Here is a 21,481-nt window from a genome sequence, read left to right as displayed (position 1 = left end):
GGGGGAGAAGGAGGGGAGGGGAGGAGGAGAGTTTTGGGGGGGGAGAAGGAGGGGAGGGGAGGAGGAGAGTTTTGGGGGGGAGGAGGAGAGTTTTGGGGGGGGAGAAGGAGGGGAGGGGAGGAGGAGAGTTTTGGGGGGGGAGGAGGAGAGTTTTGGGGGGGGAGAAGGAGGGGAGGGGAGGAGGAGAGTTTTGGGGGGGGAGAAGGAGGGGAGGAGGAGAGATGGTGGGAGGGGAGGAGAGTTTTGGGGGGGGAGAAGGAGGAGAGAGAAGGAGGAGAGTTTTGGGGGGGGGGAGAAGGAGGAGAGTTTTGGGGGGGGTGAGGAGGAGAGAGAGGGGAGAGAAAGTGTCTCTCTGGCTTACCCCTCCCCCCCCCCCCCCCCCCCCCGGGTGACATCGCAGCCAGCAGCTCACCTTTCTCTGGGAGGAATTATTTCAGTTTTATTTTTATTAGTATTTTAATTGTTTCAGCTTTTCCTTGCAATGTTTGGTGCTTGGTGTTGAGGTCCTTTCGAGTTTCCTTCCCTTCCTGTCCCTGCCCCTGCCCTAATGTCTGCCGAATGCTGCTTTTTCTTCTGTCCACCAGGTTTTTAAGAGTTGGCCACATACGCTGACCTAAGTCGATTTGGAGTAAGTTTTTGCCGGCCAAAGTGGCATAAATGGCCAAAACTGGTGTAAGTGTCTGGGAACGCCCCCGTTTGAGAAAAAAACTGACCTAAAAAAATCGTACCTAACTAACTGACTGACTTTGGAGCAACTATTTAGGGGAAAATGGCACTTTTTAACTTGGGCCCGAAAAAACAACTTACTCCCAAAAAATTGATGCAAGTCATGGCTAGGATTGGGCCCAATGTATGGTAGACAAAATAGTCTGAACAGTCTTACACAGCCTCTTAAACAAATCTAATGCTTTTGAAGTTTGGCTCCTTGTTTTTCAAAAGTATTTGAAGAATAGCTTCTGGGCAGAAAATGGTAGCTGAAGTGCTTGGAGCATAAGACCGATGGATAGAATGGTATTTGAGACTGAGAGATGATGGGCCTAGAATAGAGTGGCACCAGGTCTGGTGGCAGGAGGCAGCATACCCAAGGATGGAAAGCATCCGACACAGACCTAGAAAGCAGCAGGGGTGATATCACACAGGCCTAGGAGAGGATCTCTTATGAGGCCAGAGTAGAAGACAGCAGGCCCAGAATTGGTTGGAAACAGGCAGCAGGAAAGACCCAACGTATTCTTGATTTTAAAATTAAATTCCAAGCTGGAATGCAGAGAAGGCCTAGATGAGTTTGCAAGCAGAACACCAGGAAAGTCCTGAAGCATAAAATAACTAATTACCTGTTGGAATATGTTGGGGGAGAGTGTTCAAATATAAAAAAATTATAGGCCTATACAGCATCACTTGGGCAAACTGACCTCAGACTGAACTTGAGCAGCAGTGCCACTTAGCATTGGGAAGACTGAAATAATAATGTGTCTTTTCCGTACAGTTAAAAGTAACACTTGCATGGCACCCAAATGTGACAATTGTGATACAGTAAGTCTGATTAGTGCAAGACTTAATAGATATTAGTAAGCAATGTTAGAGAAATCTACTGAGTCGGGATACGAAAACGCAAATTCTGAAATGTGATGTATTAATTGTGACCGGAAATTAGATTGGCACAGGAGAGGAGTATGCTATTAACATTTCTCCCGTGCCATTGCTGATGATGAGTTGGAGGGTTTATAAGAATAGGGGTGTTATGCCAAGTAATGTTATAAGGGAAACTAATCGTGTTGGAAGATCTAGCTTTATTTTGATAAGGTCTCCATGGGTTTAGGAGCACTGGTACAAGGATTCCAGGAACATTGGTAGAGGAATTCTAGGATGTGATGCCATTGGGGAACGAGGTCGTAGGGTCAAGAGTATTGGGGTGATTCTGGCTGTATTAGGGGCTTGTGATCTTTGCGAGGAGGTCTTGTGATTAAGGATTGGAGTGAGGGACGGAGTTGGTTTTGAGTATTTGAGAGAGGCAGCCTGGCAATATTGGGGGAGCAGGCTATCACAGCCTTGTGAGGGATGTGCTGCCAAAAGATTGGGACCCAAACTGCAGTTGGTCCATTTTAGAACCATTGGACTCCAATCCCCTTGTTCTCGTATGTCTGCCTCCTCCCATCCAAACAGCAACCCCTTTTGTGCCTTCATGTGCTCCCACCACTACTTTTCCCATTCACGTCTTTGTATTGCTTTAAGCATTTTATGCATAAATGTTTGCTTAAAATTTACGGATACAAAATCACCAGGAGTGCAGAAGTAGGAAATTTAGTATACTACTGGATGATATCTTGTGGCATTGTACATGGGGAGTGAAAGCTTTGGGTAAAGCAGGTTTGAGGGCATGAGATAATTGGAGCAAGGTAATCGGCTGTAATTCAGTACTTATTTTTTTAAAAATACATTCCGTCCTTATTTTTATATTTTCGTTATATGTTCAAATAGCCACATTTCTGATGTAAATCTGTCATACTGTAATTACATCCTTTGCCAGTGATTGTGCTGCAGTGCCTCTACTGACAGCAAGGTGTGATTACAGCACAAGAATGTAAAAAAATAGGAGCAGGAGTACGCCATAGGGCCCCTCGAGCCTGCTCTGCCATTCAATAAGATCATGTCTGAACTTCTACCTCAATTCTACTTTCCTGCCCGAGCCCCATATCCCTTGATTCTCTTCGTGTCCAAAAAAAACCTATCGATCTCAGTCTTCAATGTACTCAACGACTGTATCTGTAGTGCTCTGGAGTAGAGAATTTTTAAGATTCACAACCCTCTGAGTGAAGACATTTTTCCTCAATTCAGTCCTAAATGGCCGACCCTTTATTGTGAGACCATGACCCCTAGTTCTAGATTTTCCAGCAAGGGAAACAGCCTCTCTGCATCTACCCTGTCAAGCCATCTAAGAATTTTATATGTTTCAATGAGATCACCTATCACCCTTCTAAACTCTGAGAATATAGGCCCATTCTACTCAATATCTCCTCATAGGACAACGTTCATATTCCAGAAATCAATTATGTGAATCTTTGTTGCACCACCTTTATCCTTCCTTGGGTAAGAAGACCAAAACTGTACACAGTACTCCAGCCCTATATAATTGCAACAAACCACTTGCAGCAAAGGCTAACATACCATTTGCTTTCTTAATTGCTTGCTGTACCTTCATGTTGACTTTCTGTGATTCGTGTACCCAAATCCCTCTGAATACTAACATTTACTAATCTCCCTTTTTAACAAGGACACGACTGCTGCCAACGAACCGGAAGCAGACTGCGCATGCATACTACCAGATCGTTAACAGGAGCGGGTATACCTTTTTTTAAAAAAAACATTTTAAATGAAGGGAGGGAGCAGGCTATGAGGAAAAATACCAACCAATAATGCTCTGGAAACAAAAAAAAAAGCTTCTGGTTCCAGATTAATGCACGGTATGCTTCCGCACAGTTTCCGGTCGTTGGCAGGAGTCGCTTTGTTTTTAAAAATATTCTGCTTTTCTATTCCTACCAAGTGGATAATTTCACATTTCCACACATTATACTCCACAACACGAAAATGACCTGTTCATTCCTCCTCTTGTTTTCTGTCCGTTAACCAAATCTCAATGCATGCTAATATATTACCCCCCAATCGCATGAGCCCTAATAAAATGTAACAATCTCTTGTGTGGCACCTTATTGAATGTATGACAAATTTACATAGTTTTCATTATGAATTCCCAGACCCATATTTATAATCAAAAATAATTGCTAGGTCAGTGCAAAAGTCAGATTTTTAATATAAAGTTTTATTTATACAATCTTTAACCATCAGTGTTCATAAACAAACAAACACACATCCCATCATAAAATGCTCAGTTGGTTTATGCAATTTTTAAAATCGATAACATTCTTCAAACCTCAATGGTTGAGAAGACAGATTATTTTGACTGACTATATGCCAAACCTAAAATGATCGACTTTAAAAAAAACATTCTTCTAAGGAATTGCTGTTTTCTAACCATTGACAAAGAAACCACAATTATAGCTGTTTCTCTTAACATATTGTTTGTCTGTTCATAAATAAAAACAATATAAGAAATTGTTAATATATTGATATAAATTTATTTTGGCTGAATAAGCTTTGTAAATTCAATCTCTAGTTTATTTAAATATTTTTAGAAAAAGCAATGAAACTCAAATTCTTAATGGCTATCTGGACACGCCCTCCTTCCCTTCAACTTAGGTTGCATGCTGGGAAACTTTGCCAATTGCACATGTTCAAATGCAGTGTTATGTCATGCTCCCACAATGGTATTGGGTAGGAAATTCTGGGATATTGACCCAGCAACAATAAAGGAATGGCAAAATATTTCCAAGTCTGGATGATTTGTGACTTGGATGGGGACTTGCAGGTGATGGTGTTCCCCTGACATTGTTGCTCATGGCCTACTTGATGGTAGATGTTACAAGGGTGAGATGCTGCAGTGCATTGTGTAAATCGTATATACTGCACCTCTAGTGTGCCAGTGGCACTGATTAAGCAAATCGGATGGTGTCACGCTTCTTGAACATTGATAAGTTGCACCTTTCCCGGTAAGTATGTCATCTTTACTTGAGCCTGGTCGATGTTGAGAGATTGGAAGTGAGCAACTTTTAGTAAGGTACCCAATCTTTGCCCTGTTCTTGTCATGCAGTTAATATGACTGGTCAAATTGAGCCTTGGTCAATTGTGACCCCAAAAATGATGGTGAGACACTTGGCGAGTGGCTGCTTTTTCAGAATGTGATATTTATGGTTAATGTATTAATTATTTGATTGCAGGAAATGTGTGCATGGGTAGCACTTTAAAATGTAGAATAGATAAAGATAACTTCCTGTAATTTTGAACAATCTGTTTCTAAATTAGAGACAGAACTGGTATTTTTCTTTTATTCATTCAAGGGATGTGGGTGCTTCACAGCAATGTTATCAAACAAACTTTGACGCCAATCCACATTAGGAGATATTGGGACAAATGACCAAAAGCTTGGACAAAGTAGATTTTAGGGAGAGTTTTAAAGGAGGTAGAGGTTTGGGCAGGGAATTCCAGAGCTTAGGGCCAAGGCAGCTGAAAGCACGACATTAAATGCAGAGAAATGTTTAGATTAAATAAATTACATTTTAGACATATTCTAAACAATGAACTAATAGCATGCTTAAAGCCTGTGGTGTATAGTGATTTAAAATAGGGGATGTGCAAAAGACCAGAATTGGATGAGTGCAGAGATCTCAGAGGGTTGTAGGGCTGGAGGAGGTTGTCGATAGGAAGGGATGAGGCCATGGACAGATTTTGAAAACCAGAAGGAGATTTTTTTTAATTGAGGCATTGCTGGATCGGGGGCCAATGTAGGTCAGCTAGCACTGGGGTGATGGGTGAATGGGACTTGCTGTGAGTTAGGATATGGGATGAGCTCAAGTTTATGGAGGGTGGAAGATGGAAGGCTGGCCAGATGAGTGTTGGAATAGTCAAGTCTAGAGGCTACAAAAGCGTGATTGAGGGTTTTAGCAGCAGATGACCTGGGACAGAGTCAGCTGATGTTAGAGGTGGAAGTAGGCGGTTTTGGTGATGGATTGAATATGTGGTTGGAAGCTCACCTCCAACTCAAATATGACACGAAGATAGCAAATGGTCGAAGATGATGGCTTTGGTCTTCCCGACATTTTGTTGGAGAAAATTTCTGCTCATTCAGTACTAGATTTCAGATGAGCAGTGTGACAAATTAGAATCAGTGGAGAGATGGTGATGTGGTGGAGCTGGGTGGCATCAGCAAAACTTGTGTTTTCCGATGATGTCGCCGAGGGACAATATGTAGATGAGAAATGGGGGCCAAGGATGGATCCTTGGGGGACACCAGAGGTAACGGTGTGGGAGCAGGAAGAGAAGCCATTGCAGGTGATTCTTTCTGGCTACGACTTAATAGATAAGAATGGAACCAGGCGAGTGCAGTTCCATCTAGCTGGACGATGCAGGAGAAGTGTTGGGGGAGGATGGTGTGGTCAGCCATGCTGAAGACTGCAGACAGGATGAGAAGTGATAGATTACCATTGTCACCGTCACATAGGATATCACTTGTGACTTAAAGAGCTGTTTCATTACTGTGGCAGGGGTGGAATCATGATTGGAGGGATTCAAACTTGGACTTCCAGGAAAGGTGGACATGGATTTGGGAGGCGACAACATGTTCAAGGACTTTGCAGAGGAAAGGGAGGTTGGAGATGGGGTGGTAGTTTGTAAGGACAGAGGGGTCAAAGGGATTTTTATTTTGCAGAGGAGTGATAATGGCAGATTTGAAGGAAAGGTGAACAGAACCAATAACTATCAGCTAAAAAGGGGCTAGGAAGAGAAGTTGGGTGGTCAACAGGTTGGTGGGAATTGGGTCAAGGGAACAGGAGGTGGGTCTCGTGGGCAAGATGAGCTCAGAGGTCATGAGGGGAGATAAAGAAACCAGAAAAAGATGCAAGTTCAGAGCTAGAGCAGGGGGAACCTTGGAGGAAGTTTGGCCCAATGGACTAAGGGGAGGGATGGAAGCGGCAGATGCAGCTGAACAGATGGTCTCAATCTTGGTGACAAAGAAGTCCATGAGCTCCTTGCATTTGTTGTTCGAGGTGAAGGTGGAGGAGACACAGGAGAGGGGTTTAAGAAAGCAGTTTGTAGTGAAGAGAAGCTGGAGAAGCTATCTCTGCATTCCAGGATGATCCTGGAATAGTGAGCAGTGGCAGAGGAGAGCAAGACCTAATGGTGCTTTATGTGGTCCAGCCAGATCTAGAGATGAATGGCTAAACCAGTTGACTGCCATAAGCGTTCAAGTTTGCATCCCTTGGACTTGGGGAGCGGAGATGAGGGCCATACCAGGGGAAATGATCAGGGTGAGAGAGAGTAATGGTTTTAATCGGGACTAGGGCATCAAAGCTGGAGCTGAGGGTGTGATTGAGCAGAAATGTTGTGAATGGTGGGCCTGAGGCTAGAAAGTCAGGAATTTGGAAGTGCCGCTGTAAGTGACTTAGTCTTTTTCCAAGGCTGGACACAGGAGTAAATGGGTTGAGAGAGGTATGTGGGTGGAGAGCATTGCAAGGAAGTGATCAGAGCGGGCCTTATCTGTGTTTGACATGATGGGAGTAGCGAGGCCATGTGAGGTGGCATGGTTAAGAGGGTGGCCATGAATATGGGTAAGGGGTTTATATGGCAGGAGAGATTAAGGGAGGATAGAAACAAAGTGAACCCAGGAGAGAGAGCTGTGACAAGAACTGTAATATTTTAGTGTAAACAACATGGCTCTTGTATTTGAGGAACAAACATTTAAATCAATGATCACATTTTAATATTGTTCAATTGATTTTTTTTTCTCTTCACAGATTGAAAAGATTGCATAGTAATTATAATGACATCTTGTAATGTTTGGACTATATTAAAATAATGCATATCATTTTTTTCTTCCAGCCACTTGACTTGGCTTCTGCACAACTAGCAGCATCAAATGGATGGCAGTTAATAACTTCACCCACTGTTGTAACAAAAGATACTGCTGGTAATTTTGTGCAAATTAGTGGACAAGTTCCAGGATCACCAGTTACTGCTTCTGTACCAACAAGTGGACAGTATGTTTTACAAAGCTTGCAGAACCAGCAAGTATTTGCAGTCGCTCCAGGATCATCCACAGCTGCAACTGGTGTAGTGTCTAGTGTTCAATATCAAGTTATTCCACAAATTCAGACTGGAGATGGGCAACACTTACAACTGAGCTTAGCCCATTCTGGTGGAGAAGCAGCATTGCAGCAAGATGGTAATGGCCATATTCAAATTATTCCCGGCACCAACCAAGCAATAATTGCTGGTAAGACTCCTTCAGGCAACATTCTGACTACCCAAAATCTTGTGTCACCAACTGTTTCTGTTCAGATACAGCAGAGCAATGCGCATGTCCCTGTGCAAATTCAAGGAGTAGCTTACGGTGGTACGTCCTATCCTGGGCAAGCTGAGCTTCTCACTAATGTTCCTGTTGGATTAACAGGAAATGTTGCTTTTGTGCCCATTGGAAATGTTGATGTTGATTCTCTCGGAACAGCACCTACTTCACAGTCCATGACTCAAAGTAACGCTACTACATCAAGCCAGATGATTATACCTGTTTCTTCAGAAGCTATAAATAGTATAGATACCTCAGCAAGGACAGATGAACAAAGTATTACTGTAGCTGTGCAGAACTCGGCTTCTAGTGGCTCTGGTATAGCTTCTTTTATGCCAACAAATTCAGTGGGTCACATGGTTGTTTCTGATGACCGTATTGATACTGTACAGCAAACTTCCTCCGGTAGTAATTCTACGACAATCTCTGATCAGATACAGGCAACAAATGTTCTGCATGTGAATCAAGCACCTATTGATCAAACACAGTTACAAGACTTACAAGCTGCGGCCTCGCAAACAGCTGACCATCAGATTCAATTTCAGTCGCATCCGCAATTTACTGTCCAGCCACAGATTGTTCAGAGTATTCCACAGCAGGCAGTACAGACTATTGCAGGACAAACCATTACTGCACAAGCTGTTCCCCAGCAAGCCTTGCAGAATCTTCAACTACAAGTAGTACAAAATGCAGGCTCCCTGATATTACGAGCCCCAACATTAACTCCGTCTGGAGAAATTACCTGGCAAACCTTTCAGGTGCAGAACATCCAGAACTTGCAAAATGTGCAAATTCAGAATGCACCAACACAGCAGATAACTCTTACGCCGGTGCATACAGTTACGTTGGGCCAAGTAGCATCCAGTGGGACATTAACGCCAATTGCACCAGCTCCATTAACTGTTAGTAGTCCACAATTACAGACAGCAACTGTGAATTCATTCACTTCTTCAAGCATTCATTTGCAACAAGGTGCACACAATTCAAGTAAGTATTTTGATTTAATTTGTTTTTTGTGGAATCTATTTTTTTTTTTAATTTGAGATAAAGAATGTGATTGTTATTTTCTCCAATATACCTTTTGTGATTTTCCCATGTCATGTACCATTTGCAGGTGTGCAACCTACTGACAAGATTGTGCCATTGCTGCTCTAAAATTAAGCACTGGGTGGTGTGAGAGCAACCAGAGATGTTTTTTGTTCCTCAGTGAGGATGTGCCTGGCTTCCCCATGACAACATGGCTTAAGATTTGTAACTCTTTGTCTTAACTGCTGTTTTGCTACTGTGTAAGAACTCATTTAGTGCACTGTCTCACCCAGTTAATTGTATGTCTCTCAAATTATATATTGGGCCTGAAATTCCAATAGAGGTCTTCCTGTGGGAAAACTAAAGAAAAAAGGGAAAAAAAACTGTGCACTTACCTGTTGCTGCTGCGCCCGCTCGAACTTCCGAGCCTGAAGCCTTCACTCCTACGCATCGGAGTGTTGTGCGCGGGGCTGGAGCTGTAGTCACATGCCCCTGGGCAGACAATCAAGGTACAGTATTGTCGTTCCCATTATTATGAATGAGAAACTTCCCCCCCCCCCAACACACACAAAATCAATAAAAAATAGAAAAATATACAACATATTTAAGAATCATTTAAATTAAAGTTCTTTATAAAAAATAATATTTTCCCGACTTTTTTTAAAGCTGCCATAAAATAAACTTACTATCGTGGGGAGGGTTTTTAAACAATAAAGTATGTTTTCATGTGTTTATTTTAATTTTAATGTTTTTATGTATTTTTAAACACTTGCACCTGTAAAAGTAGGCTATACGCCTGCTTTTTCAGGCACAAGATTTTAAAGGACATTTGCAGGGCAAGATAGTTGTAAATATCGGAAATCTTACCCTGCAAGTGTCCTCACTCCCGATATGCACGACATCTGTCAAGCCAGAAACTTGACAGATCGGAAAAGCCGGTTTTCAGCGCATACGCATTGCGCGCTGAAACCTGGCTTTTCCGATGCTTTTCCCGGGTCCGTAGGAACTTCGTACGGACTCTGGACATCGGAATTTCAGAGCCAATATATCTGCACAACTTCATATTGGACCTCATAGTGGGAAAAAAATACAATTCTGATGTGACCAATGTAGAGTGGACTGAAGTTCAGATTTGAAATGTTTTATAGGGAATAAAATGATTTGAACTAATCCGAGCTACAGAATATTGCTCAGTTGATGCTACTTCCACGCACTGAAGAATCAGTCCAGGGTGTCAATAGGAAATCAATCTTTTTAATACTACCCCTTGCGGGGCGGGGGGGATGGATGAGAAAGTGATCAAAGTTACTCACTCCTGTCGATGATTGATGCCCCAGATATAAAATGGTCATGAGAAGGCAGTTGATTCAGATTCTGTATCAATTGCTGAAGGCTAATGCCTTGGCCAGTCTTAATAGGTCCTAAAACATTCTTAGATTCAATAATCCAATAGTTCCTTGTGTTCAAAACGAGGAGATGGGGCAGTCTGGCTTATTAATGATGGTCAGCTTGAGGACAGCTGGCCAGCACCAGCTGAGTTCGTACATTTAGCAGGCAAGTTCGGTTCCAAAGTGCAGATACAAAAGCAAAATACTGCGGATGCTGGTAATCTGAAATAAAAACAAAATGCTGGAAATACTCAGCAGGTCAGACAGCATCTGTGGAGAGAGAAACTATTAACGTTTCAAGTCGATGACCTTTCATCAACTGAAAAAAGTTAGAGATGTAACCGGTTTTAAGCAAGTACAGAGGCAGAGAAAGGGGGGAGGTGAGGAAATCTGTGATAGGGTGGAAGACAGAAGAGATTAAATGACGAGTTGATGATGCAAGGCAAAAGGAGATGATAATGGGTCAAGTAAAGAAACAAAAGATAGGTCTAGACGATATGACTATCCGAATCATAGGCAACAGCTGCCTGAAAAAATGGGGGCAGAGGTTATGATCTGATATTGTTTAACTCAATGTTGAGGCCAGAAAGCTGTAAAGTGCTTTGTCCTTGCCTTCCACCCCACCAGCCTCCATCTTAAACAGATCATACTCCACCATTTCCGACAGCCCCCAGCGTGAGGGGATTATCCAGAGATTTATTTACCTTGACTGCCTGATACGAGCTCTAGTTAGTCTTTGTCATTTTGAATGTTAGATGGTATGTTCTTTTGCTCATAAGCCCAGATTCAGATAGAAAACCTTTTGGATAAACTAATTCTGGCAGGTCCATTGATGTGCATCTTGGACTAATCTTTAAAAAAGTTAACACAGACAGCATTTGCAGAAATACTATATTGAGCAACCCTCGCACTTTTTAATCTGGGTGTATTTAAAGTACATTGAAGTACGAACGTTCTGTAGCTAATTTTGTTTTAAGGCACAACACCTTCCTTCCTTTGGCTACTTATTTGGTCTCTTATAGATTCTAGAAGATGCTGGATAGATTGATTGGCTTACCTGTAAGGCTATCTACATTCTTTGTGAATGGAATCACCCACAACTACAGATTCCTTCTATGGGAAAAAAATTACTGCGAATGCTGGAAATCTGAAATAAAAACTGGAAATACTCAGCAGGTCAGGCAGCATCTGTGGAGAGAAACAGAGTTATCATTTCAGGTCAATGACCTTTCATCAGGAGCCAAAAGTTCAGTATTACTACTTTCTGTGCAGCAGTCAGAATTAAGAACATAAGAAATAGGAGCAGGAGTAGGCCATTTGGCCCCTCGAGCCTGTTCTGCCATTTAATAATATCATGGCTGATCTGATCATGGACTCAGCTCCACTGCCCTGCCCACTCCCCATAACCCTTTATTCTTTTATCATTCCAAAATCTGTCTGTTTCTGCCTTAAATATATTCAATGACCCAGCCTCCACAGCTCTCTCAGGGTTGTAAATCTATGGAATTCTCTGCCCCAGAGAGAAGAAATTCCTCCTCATCTCAGTTATAAATGGGCAGCCCCTTATTCTGAGATGACGTCCCCTAGTTTAAGTTTCCCCTGTGAGTGGAAATATCCTCTCTGCACCCCCCTCATTATCTTGTATGTTTCAATAAGATCACCTCTCATTCTTCTGAACTCCAATGAGTATAGGCCCAACCTACCTTCATAAGTCAACCCCCTCATCTCCGGAATCAACCTAGTGAACCTTCTCTGAACAGCCTCCAATGCAAGTATATCCTTCCTTAAATACGGAGACCAAAACTGTATGCAGTACTCTAGGTGTGGCCTCACTAATACCCTGTACAGTTGTAGCAGGACTTCTCTGTTTTTATACTCTATCCCCCTTGCAATAAAGGCCAATATTCCATTTGCCTTCCTGATTACTTGCTGTACCTGCATACTAACTTTGTGTTTCATGCAGAAGGACCCCCATGTCTCTCTGTGCTGCAGCACTCTGCAATTTTTCTCTTTTTAAATTCTAATTTGCTTTGGCAGAAAAAAAATAGAAAAGTGGATAACCTCACATTTTCCCACATTATACTCCATCTGCTAAATTTTTGCCACTCACTTGGCCTGTCTATATCCTTTTGCAGAGATTTTGTGGTGTCCTCACAATTTGCTTTCCCACCCATCTTTGTATCATCAGCAAACCTGGCTACATTACACTCGGTAAACGTGTTGTGCGTAATTTTTGAGTCACTTTCAAAAGTAACAATTTCAAAACCCAACTTTCCCATAGAAGGAGAAAATGCTGGAAATACTCTGGGTTAGATAGCATCTGTGTAGAGAGAGAAACAGAGTTAACATTTTAGGTTGATGACCTTCATCAACCTGAAAAGTTGACTCTCTCTCTCTCTCTCTCTCTCTCTCTCCCTCTCTACAGATGTTGCCTGACCTGCTGAGTACTTCCAGCATTTTCTCCTATCGGAAAGTTAGGTGTTGAAATTGTTACTTTTGAAAGTGACTCAGGAACTATGCACAAACCTTTAAACTCTTACTTTCTGTGCAGCAGTCAGAATTAATTAATACTGAACTTTTGGCTTGTGTTGGAAACAAGAATATATTGTGAAAGAAATACATATGCCACTAACAACTACTTTAACCACACATGCAGCAATTCTTAATGATCAGCGAAGCTGTCTTCTAGTAAAGAATTAAAGTTTACTGTAAGCCTCGTGACAAAATGACAAGTTGTTTCATTCCAGTCACTGGAAAAATTTCAATAATGACAATCACAACCAGATGCTAATTCTACTTTGAGATGCCCATTTATTTTATGATCCTCACTTTGCAATGGCTCTAATGCTTAGTGGAAAGAAAGACTTTTATTTATATAACAACTTGCATTTATATAGCACCTTTAACATCCCAAGGTACTTCACAGGTGTATTGAAATTTTAAAAAATTTGACACCGAGCTGCATAAGTAGAAATTAGCGCAGGTGACCAAAAGTTTGGTCACGGGTAGGTTTTATGGGGCATTTTGAAGGAGGAAAGAGAGGCAGAGAGGTTTAGGCAGGGAGTTCCAGAGCTTGGAACCAAGGCACTGCCACCAATGGTTGAACAGTTATAATCGGGGATGCTCAAGAGGGTAGTATGACAGGAGCGCAGACATCTCGGGGGATGGAGGGGGTTGTGGAGCTGGAGGAGATTAGAGATGGGAAGTTGTGATGCCATGGAGGGATTTGAAAATAAGGATGAGAATTTTGAAATCGAGACACTGCTTAAGCCAATGTAGGTCATGAGTAAATGGGATTTGGTGCGAGTTAGGACACGGGCAGCCGAGTTTTGGATCACCTCGAGTTTACATAGGGTAGAATGTGGGAGGCCAGCCAGGAGTGCGTTGGAGTAGTCCAGCTTAGAGGTAACAAAGGCATGGATGAGGGCTTCAGTAGCGGTTGAGCTGATGCAAGGGGGGAAGATAGTTGATGTTGGAGAGGTGGAAATAGGTGCTTCGTTATGCTGCGGATATGTGGTCGAAAGCTCATTTCGGGGTCCAATATGACACCAAGGTTGCGAACAATCTTGTTCCGTCTCAGTCAGAAGTTGGGGAGAGGGATGGAGTCCAGTGGCTAGGGAATGGAGTTTGAAGCGAGGACCGAAAACAATGGCTTCGGTTTTCCCAATATTCAATTGGAGAACATTTCTGCCCATCCAGGACTGGATGTTGGACAAGTAGTCTGACAATTTTAGAGACCGTGGAGGGGTCGAGAGAAGTGGTATTGAGGTCGAAATGGGTGTCATCAGCGTACGTGTGGAAACGGATGCTGTGTTTTTGTAAAATGTTGCCACGGGGAAACATGTCGATGAGAAATAGGAGGCAACCAAGGATAGATCCTTGGACACCAGAGGTCATGATGCAGGGGAGGGAAGAGAACCTGTTGCTTCTGGCTACGGTTAGATAGGTAAGAATGGAACCAGACAAGTGCAGTCCCACCCAGATGGACAACAGTGAAGTGTTGAAGGCTAGAGTGGTCAACCATGTCAAAGGCTGCAGACAAGTCAAGAAGGACGAGGGGGGATAGTTTGCCTTTGTCACAGTCACAAAGGATGTTATTTGTAACTTTGGGATATTACGAATCAATCAACCATAGTTTACGTCTCGGCAAATCAGTCTTCATCTTATTACCATACTTTTACTAATTTTTAAACCATGAGAGCTGTTTTGGTACTGTGGCAGGCACGGAATCCGGATTGGAAGGATTCAAACATGGACATGCAGGAAAGATGGGCATAGATTTGGGAGGTGACGACACATTCAAGGACTTTGGAGAGGAAAGGGAGGTTGGAGATGGGGCGGTAGTTTGCAAGGACGGAGGGGTCGAGGGTTTTTTTGAGGAGCGGGCTGCTGATGGCAGATTTGAGGGAGAGGGGGGCAGTACCTGAAGAGCAAGAACAGTTAACAATGTCAGCTAACATGGGAACCAGGAAAGAAAGTTGGGTGGTCAGCAGTTTGGTGACCTTTCACAACCTCCGGATGTCTCAAAGCGCTTTGCAGCCAATGAAGTACTTTTGAAGTGTAGCCAGTGTTGCAATGCCAATTTTCACAAAGTAAGCTCCCAAAAACAGCAGTGTGATGATGGCCAGATAATCTGTATTTGTGATGTTACTTGAGGGATAAATATTGGCTAGGACATCGGGGATAACTCCCCTGCTCTTCTTTGAAATAGGACATGGGATCTTTTACATCCACCTGAGGGCAGATGGACGGTTTAACATCATATCCGAAAGACAGCGCCTCCGGCAGTGCAGTACTCCCTCAGCACTGCACTGGAGTGTCAGCCTAGATTTTTAAGTTCAAGTCTCTGGAGTGGAAATTGAACCCACAGACTTCTGACGCTGGAAAGAGTTGTACTCACCTGATGGCTCTGATAGGTTGGGGGAAGAAATTTCATGCTGATAAATTATATTTTTCAGACAAAATTACTAAGGGTATTTTTTGTAAGTAATTTAAACTGAAGCAAGATAAATCAGCAGAACAAAAATACTTCACTTTCTCTTTGACAATCAAAATAAAATATTTTGGAGTTCTGAGTCCTTTGAACTGAGTCTTTTTGGGAAATTCATACAAGTGCCTATGCTCATGAAATACTGTCTTGCAGTATTCACTTGGAAATATGGTTGAACTGAGTGAACTGAAAATTTGGATACTTGTTCATACTTCGGCCAATAGTATATGTGCAAACCTCATAATTCCTGCCTTCTACTGGTTGCTCATAGTAGGCGCAGGTATACCAGATTTGGACAACTGCCATGTCTCGCTAGTCTTCCGTAGGCATTCATTCACTGCTCGGGCATAAGTATGATTTCGAAATGCCTGCATTTTCATGTCTTGTGGCAGGTTCATATCTCATTATAAAGCTCTTGACTGTCCCAGACTCTTTCAGAGGAGCAACTGTTTGCTTTGAGGTGTTCTACCTTATTGCATCTGTATCATTTAATTTCCCATTTGACATGCTGCCCCTTGGCGCCATCATCGAACATCAGATTCTACATGTACACTGACTGTACCCAGCTCTGCCTCACCACCACATCTCGACACATCCACTGCCTCCGTGTTGTCAGGCTGCTTGTCCAAAGTCCAGTCCTGAAATTTCCTTCATTTAAACACTGGGAAGATTGAAACCATTGTCTTCACCCACTGCCACAAGATCCGATCACCTATTCCAATGCGCTCCTAGCTGGCCTCCCATCTTTCACATTCATAAACTTAAGTTGATCAAAATGTTGCCTGTATCCTAATTCACACTAAGACTCATCACCCCTGTGCTTGCTGACCTACATTTGGCTCTCTTCCTTTTAAGATACTCCTTAAGACCTACCCTTTTTGACCAGGCTTTTGGTCACTATCCTAATGTCTCCTTCTTTGGCTCGGTGTCCATTTTTGTCTGATTACGCTCCTGTGGAGCACTTTGGGGCATTTTACTATGTTGAAGATGCTATCTAAATGCAAGTTGCTGACGTGCATGGTCGTACCAACACAGGCTTTCAAAGTGCAGATTGATCATTTGACTCATTGATTTGCCTGCCAGTTGGACTGTGCAAAACTGTTGAATTTCCACTCATTCATTGGCCCTCTGCAAAATAATTGGCTCGATCAGCCATCTAATGAGGGTTTTGAGCTTCTGGTTTAGCATCCGTGCCCATAAATCTTCTTGAATCTTTTGCAGCAAACAATCTCATCATTGATGTCTTTATAAGATGTATTTTTCTCCTTAAACCACAGAGTTAACATAGCATCTATTTCTATCCCCAGTTTTCTATAACCAGAGCCATAAGTCCACTGCAACAGTTTACATTTCTGACCAACTTTCTGGCACAAGTCATAAGCAACAAGAATTACTTGTTTACAATGAAATCTGCCCTGTTTATCAAATCTACATGTGAAAATGCAGCAAATCTTTTATTGCCAAGTGATCGTACCAGCCTTTCAGCCCATGTTTCTCTTATTAGTGAAGACAAACGTAGGTCCCTTGCATTCGGACTCGGGTGAATTAATAATGGGGAACAAAGAAATGGCAGACCAATTAAATAAGTACTTTGGTTTTGTCTTCACGAAGGAAAACACAAATGACCTTCTGGATTTACTAGGGGACCGAGGGTCTAGTGAGAAGGAGGAACTGAAGGATATCCTTATTAGGTGGGAAATTGTTTTGGGGAAATTGATGGGATTGAAGATAGATAAATCCCTGGGGCCTGATTGTCTGCATCCCAGAGTACTTAAGGAAGTGGCCCTAGAAATAGTGGATGCATTGGTGATCATTTTCCAACAGTCTATCGACTCTGGATCAGTTCCTATGGACTGAAGGGTAGCAAATGTAACACCACTTTTGAAAAAAGGAGAGAGAAAACGGGTAATTATAGACCGGTTAGCCTGACATCAGTAGTGGGGAAAATGTTGGAATCAATTATTAAGGATGAAATAGCAGCGCATTTGGAAAGCGGTGACGGGATCGGTCCAAGTCAGCATGGATTTATGAAAGGGAGGTCATGCTTGACCAATCTTCTGCAGTTTTTTTGAGTATGTAACTAGTAGAGTGGACACGGGAGAACCAGTGGATGTGGTGTATTTGGACTTTCAAAAGGCCTTTGACAAGGTCCCACATAAGAGATTGGTGTGCAAGATCAAGGCACATGGTATTGGGGTAATGTACTGGCGTGGATAGAGAATTGGTTGGCAGGCAGGAAGCAGAGTCGGGATAAACTGGTCCTTTTCGGAATGGAAGGCAGTGACTAGTGGAGTACCGCAGGGCTCAGTGCTGGGACCCCAGCTCTTTACAATATACATTAATGATTTGGATGAAGGAATTGAGTGTAATATCTCCAAGTTTGCAGATGACACTAAACTGGGTGGCGGTGTGAGCTGTGAGGAAGATGCTAAGAGGCTACAGGGTGATTTGGACAGGTTAGGTGAGTGGGCAAATGCATGGCAGATGCAGTATAATGTGGATAAATGTGAGGTTATCCACTTTGGTGGCAAAAACACGAAGGCAGAATATTATCTGAATGGCGGCAGATTAGGAAAAGGGAAGGTGCAACGAGACCTGGTTGTCATGCATGGTTCATCAGTCATTGAAAGTTGGCATGCAGGTACAGCAGGCGGTGAAGAAGGCAAATGGCATGTTGGCCTTCATAACTAGGGGATTTGAGTATGGGAGCAAGGCAGTCTTACTGCAGTTGTACAGGGCCTTGGTGAGGCCTCACCTGGAATAGTGTGTCCAGTTTTGGTCTCCTAATCTGAGGAAGGATGTTCTTGCTATTGAGGGAGTGCAGCAAAGGTTCACCAGACTGATTCCCGGGATGGCTGAACTGACATATAAGGAGAGACTGGATCAACTGGGCCTTTATATACTGGAGTTTAGAAGGATGAGATGGGATCTCATAGAAACGAGTAAGATTCTGACGGGACGGGACAGGTTAGATGCGGGAAGAATGTTCCCGATGTTGGGGAAGTCCAGAACCAGGGGACACAGTCTTAGGATAAGGGGTAGGCCATTTAGGACTGAGATGAGAAACTTCTTCACTCAGAGTTGTTAACCTGTGGAATTCCCTGCTGCAGAGAGTTGTTGATGCCAGTTCATTGGATATATTCACGAGGGAGTTAAATTATGGCCCTTACGGCTAAAGGGATCAAAGGGTGTCGAGGGAAAGGGGTACTGAGGTGAATGATCAGCCATGATCATATTGAATGGTGGTGCAGGCTCGAAGGGCCGAATGGCCTACTCCTGTACCTATTTTCTATGTTTCTATATTTCTCACTTGCATTGGTTTGCTAATTTAAAATAATAGATTTACTAAACTTCTTGTGCACAGGGTATGGGCTGGATGTCCTCACTTAGTTGATGCAACTTATCTGCATTGTCAGTGCTTCTCCTTTCCCTCTGCCTCAGCTTGCATAGAGCCTCTTGATGCTCTCCTTTCAGCCTTCTATCTGTGCTGCTGCTGCTCGTGCTAGTGCTTGTGCTTGCACTGTTGCTTGTGGTCTTGAGTCTAGACACTTCTAATTAGCACACCTGCTTTTATCTGTTTCTTTTGTTGCCAGATAAGCAAATTCTCACCCTTGGCCCCCTGTCTCTCTCATGCTGTTTGCTTATGATAATTTGCTTGACGCCCTATTTTTGGGCTGCAGGTAATATTTGATCTCACTTTTGCTGCAACAACTATTGTCACTCAAATTTCTCCCAACACTTTGCCTTTTTGTTGCAAGCACAAGTAGTTTTCATAGGACATGCAAATCTGCTTATCAGCTAAAATTTATAAACATTGTGCATGAAATGAATGGATTAGCATGCCACAGGATTAAAAAATGCTCTTTTCTGCAATTGTACACTGGAAAGATGCATAGGATATCTATTGCACCTCATGATTGCTCCAATTGGTGGAAAACACCACACTGATTTGCATTTCACCATAAACTAGTTGCATTGTTTGATATAAATGTTTCTGGCAGCCAGATAAATAAGCAGAATAAGAATAAAACAGTACTTTCATCGTAAATAATTTTCTGACACCAAATTAATAAAACATTTTGTAATTTTACAAATCCTTTTGAGTTGTTTTAAGCTGAGTGAGCATTTTACATAAGCACATGTCTGCTCAGTTTTGTCTCGCTGCAGTTACCTCGAAATAAGCTAGATACAAAAATGTGACATCATCTATTTAAAATGGAAAAGAAGTGCTTGCAAATGTAAGATTTTTTAATGTAATTGCAGTTAAAAGCTTGGGAACCGTTTTAATTTTGTGGTAGGTGAATGGGGGAGCAATGCGATTGTACTTCAGCTACAAGTTCGACTGTCGCAGTGCTAGTTCACAGGAGAGTCGACACCAAAGTGAAATGACGGATTGATTTCATTCACTGATGAAAATTAAATCCTTGTGGGAATACAATAAGAGAATTAAATAAGATATTTTTGTCACACCTCAACCTTTTCTATTAAAAAATTCCTGTGCCCGCATTTATAATGGACGCTGCCTGTGTAAATATGTCATGTTGTAATTATATGCCAATGGTGGCATAATAAACACCTCAGTTTAGCAGTTGTTCCAATCGATTATATTTTTCTGATTCCCGAATTGCATCAGTTTTGTTACATTTTTCAGAAATCTACTCATGTCGACAATGCTGGCAAGCCCACATTTATTATCCGTTCCTTGTTGCCCAGAACAACAGGGATTCCCACCATTTTGCTTGTGAGGCCCCCATCCCGTGTTACAAAAATTGCACAGACCCTCGTAACACAAAACAAGTATTTTTCCTGTATTTAAAAAAAGTTACACAAAAAATAACCCATCTGTTTAATTGTTTTACTTAATGTGAAACATTACACCTTGCGTAGCGAGAACGTATTGCATAACCTGAAGAGAACTTGCTGCATAACCTGAGGATGTGCTCATTTCTGCACTTTCAGCGTGTAACAAAACACTCATCAACTAGGGATGGTTATAACTGCCAGTCTTGCCTACATCCCAAGAATCAAGTTATATATTAAAAATGCCCGAATGTTGAGTAAAGCATGATACCCCAACCTCAGCAAACATATCATCAGATACCTCAACACCTTCTGAAAAATACCTGCTCTTCCTCTAGATATTGACTGACCTGTTTTCAGTATGTGTACTGTTGCAGTTATTTACTTTTTACCTTCCTATAAAAGGGACACTTTGAAAAGTTGCATTGAACCTGCACCACATTAATTCCTAGCTCAAGGAAGGCACTGTGCAATAAGTTGCCAGGCCTGATCTTCTGTCTCTCAGGTTATTAGAGTGGCTGCCTGCAACTCGTCCAGTTAACAGTCAACGTCCCACGCACCCCTCTTTTCCCCCCCCGACCCCCAGCCCAAAGGGGTGCTAGGACTTACCTAGAAGCCACGGCCTTAGTGTCTCTAAGTCAGTTGCTCGGACTATCCTCACGCGCTGCATTCTGTCTCCAGGTGCGTCCTTCGCCTCCACACGCTGCTTTATAACCACGCCATATTTCCTTGGGGCAAACAAGTATTGGCCTAGAAATTGCGGGCGGATGCCTCCGACGGGAATTTTTTTTACGAAAGTGCCTGATGGTTCCGGAGGAATGTAGACTTGTGCTCAGGCCTAGCTGTGCAGTCCAGCGTAGGGACCTACATATTCCAGGAGTGTATGTGCAGCCTGGGATCACATGGGCCGGACCAACCAATGAAAATGGCATATCCCCTATTCACAGTAATGGTCATCTCCGTTTGTACCCGCAAAAACACACACATGTTTTAAATAAATAAACACTTCACATATTTAAAATTAATTAATAGTGAATTTATGTTTGACAAATTTATTTTTTGGGAATTTAATGTTTTGAAAGGGGTAAAAATAAACTAGCAAATAGTCCAAATCTCTGCCCGCGAAGGCCTTTCTCCCATGGATGCATCGGATTTTGGCACATGTGCATCGTGCGCCGAGAACCGGCACTTGCAGGGCCTCTAACGGTGCGTGCACATGTCATACGTGCCTGTAGAGACCGTGATTTTTGGCCCATTACTTATCCTGCACATTGGCAGATCACCCAGTTGAGAACTCCCTGAGTTGGGCCACTTGAGTGTATTGAG

General features: G+C 42.6%; 1 protein-coding gene across 1 annotated transcript in view; it reads left to right on the top strand.

Annotated features, from left to right (window-relative positions):
- Window positions 1-21,481, top strand: part of LOC139254319 (transcription factor Sp3-like) — a 62,740-nt gene that overhangs the window by 11,435 nt on the left and 29,824 nt on the right. The window contains exons 2-3 of the mRNA XM_070873661.1: window positions 1,484-1,530; window positions 7,486-8,938. Of these exons, the coding sequence (XP_070729762.1) occupies window positions 1,484-1,530; window positions 7,486-8,938 (1,500 nt within the window). The remainder of the gene's footprint in view (window positions 1-1,483; window positions 1,531-7,485; window positions 8,939-21,481) is intronic.

The sequence above is a fragment of the Pristiophorus japonicus genome, chromosome 3, assembly GCF_044704955.1.
Source record: "Pristiophorus japonicus isolate sPriJap1 chromosome 3, sPriJap1.hap1, whole genome shotgun sequence".
Classification (NCBI taxonomy): Eukaryota; Metazoa; Chordata; class Chondrichthyes; family Pristiophoridae; genus Pristiophorus; species Pristiophorus japonicus.
The sequence above is the reverse complement of the archived record's forward strand: the minus strand, read 5'-3'. Positions and strand labels throughout refer to the sequence as shown.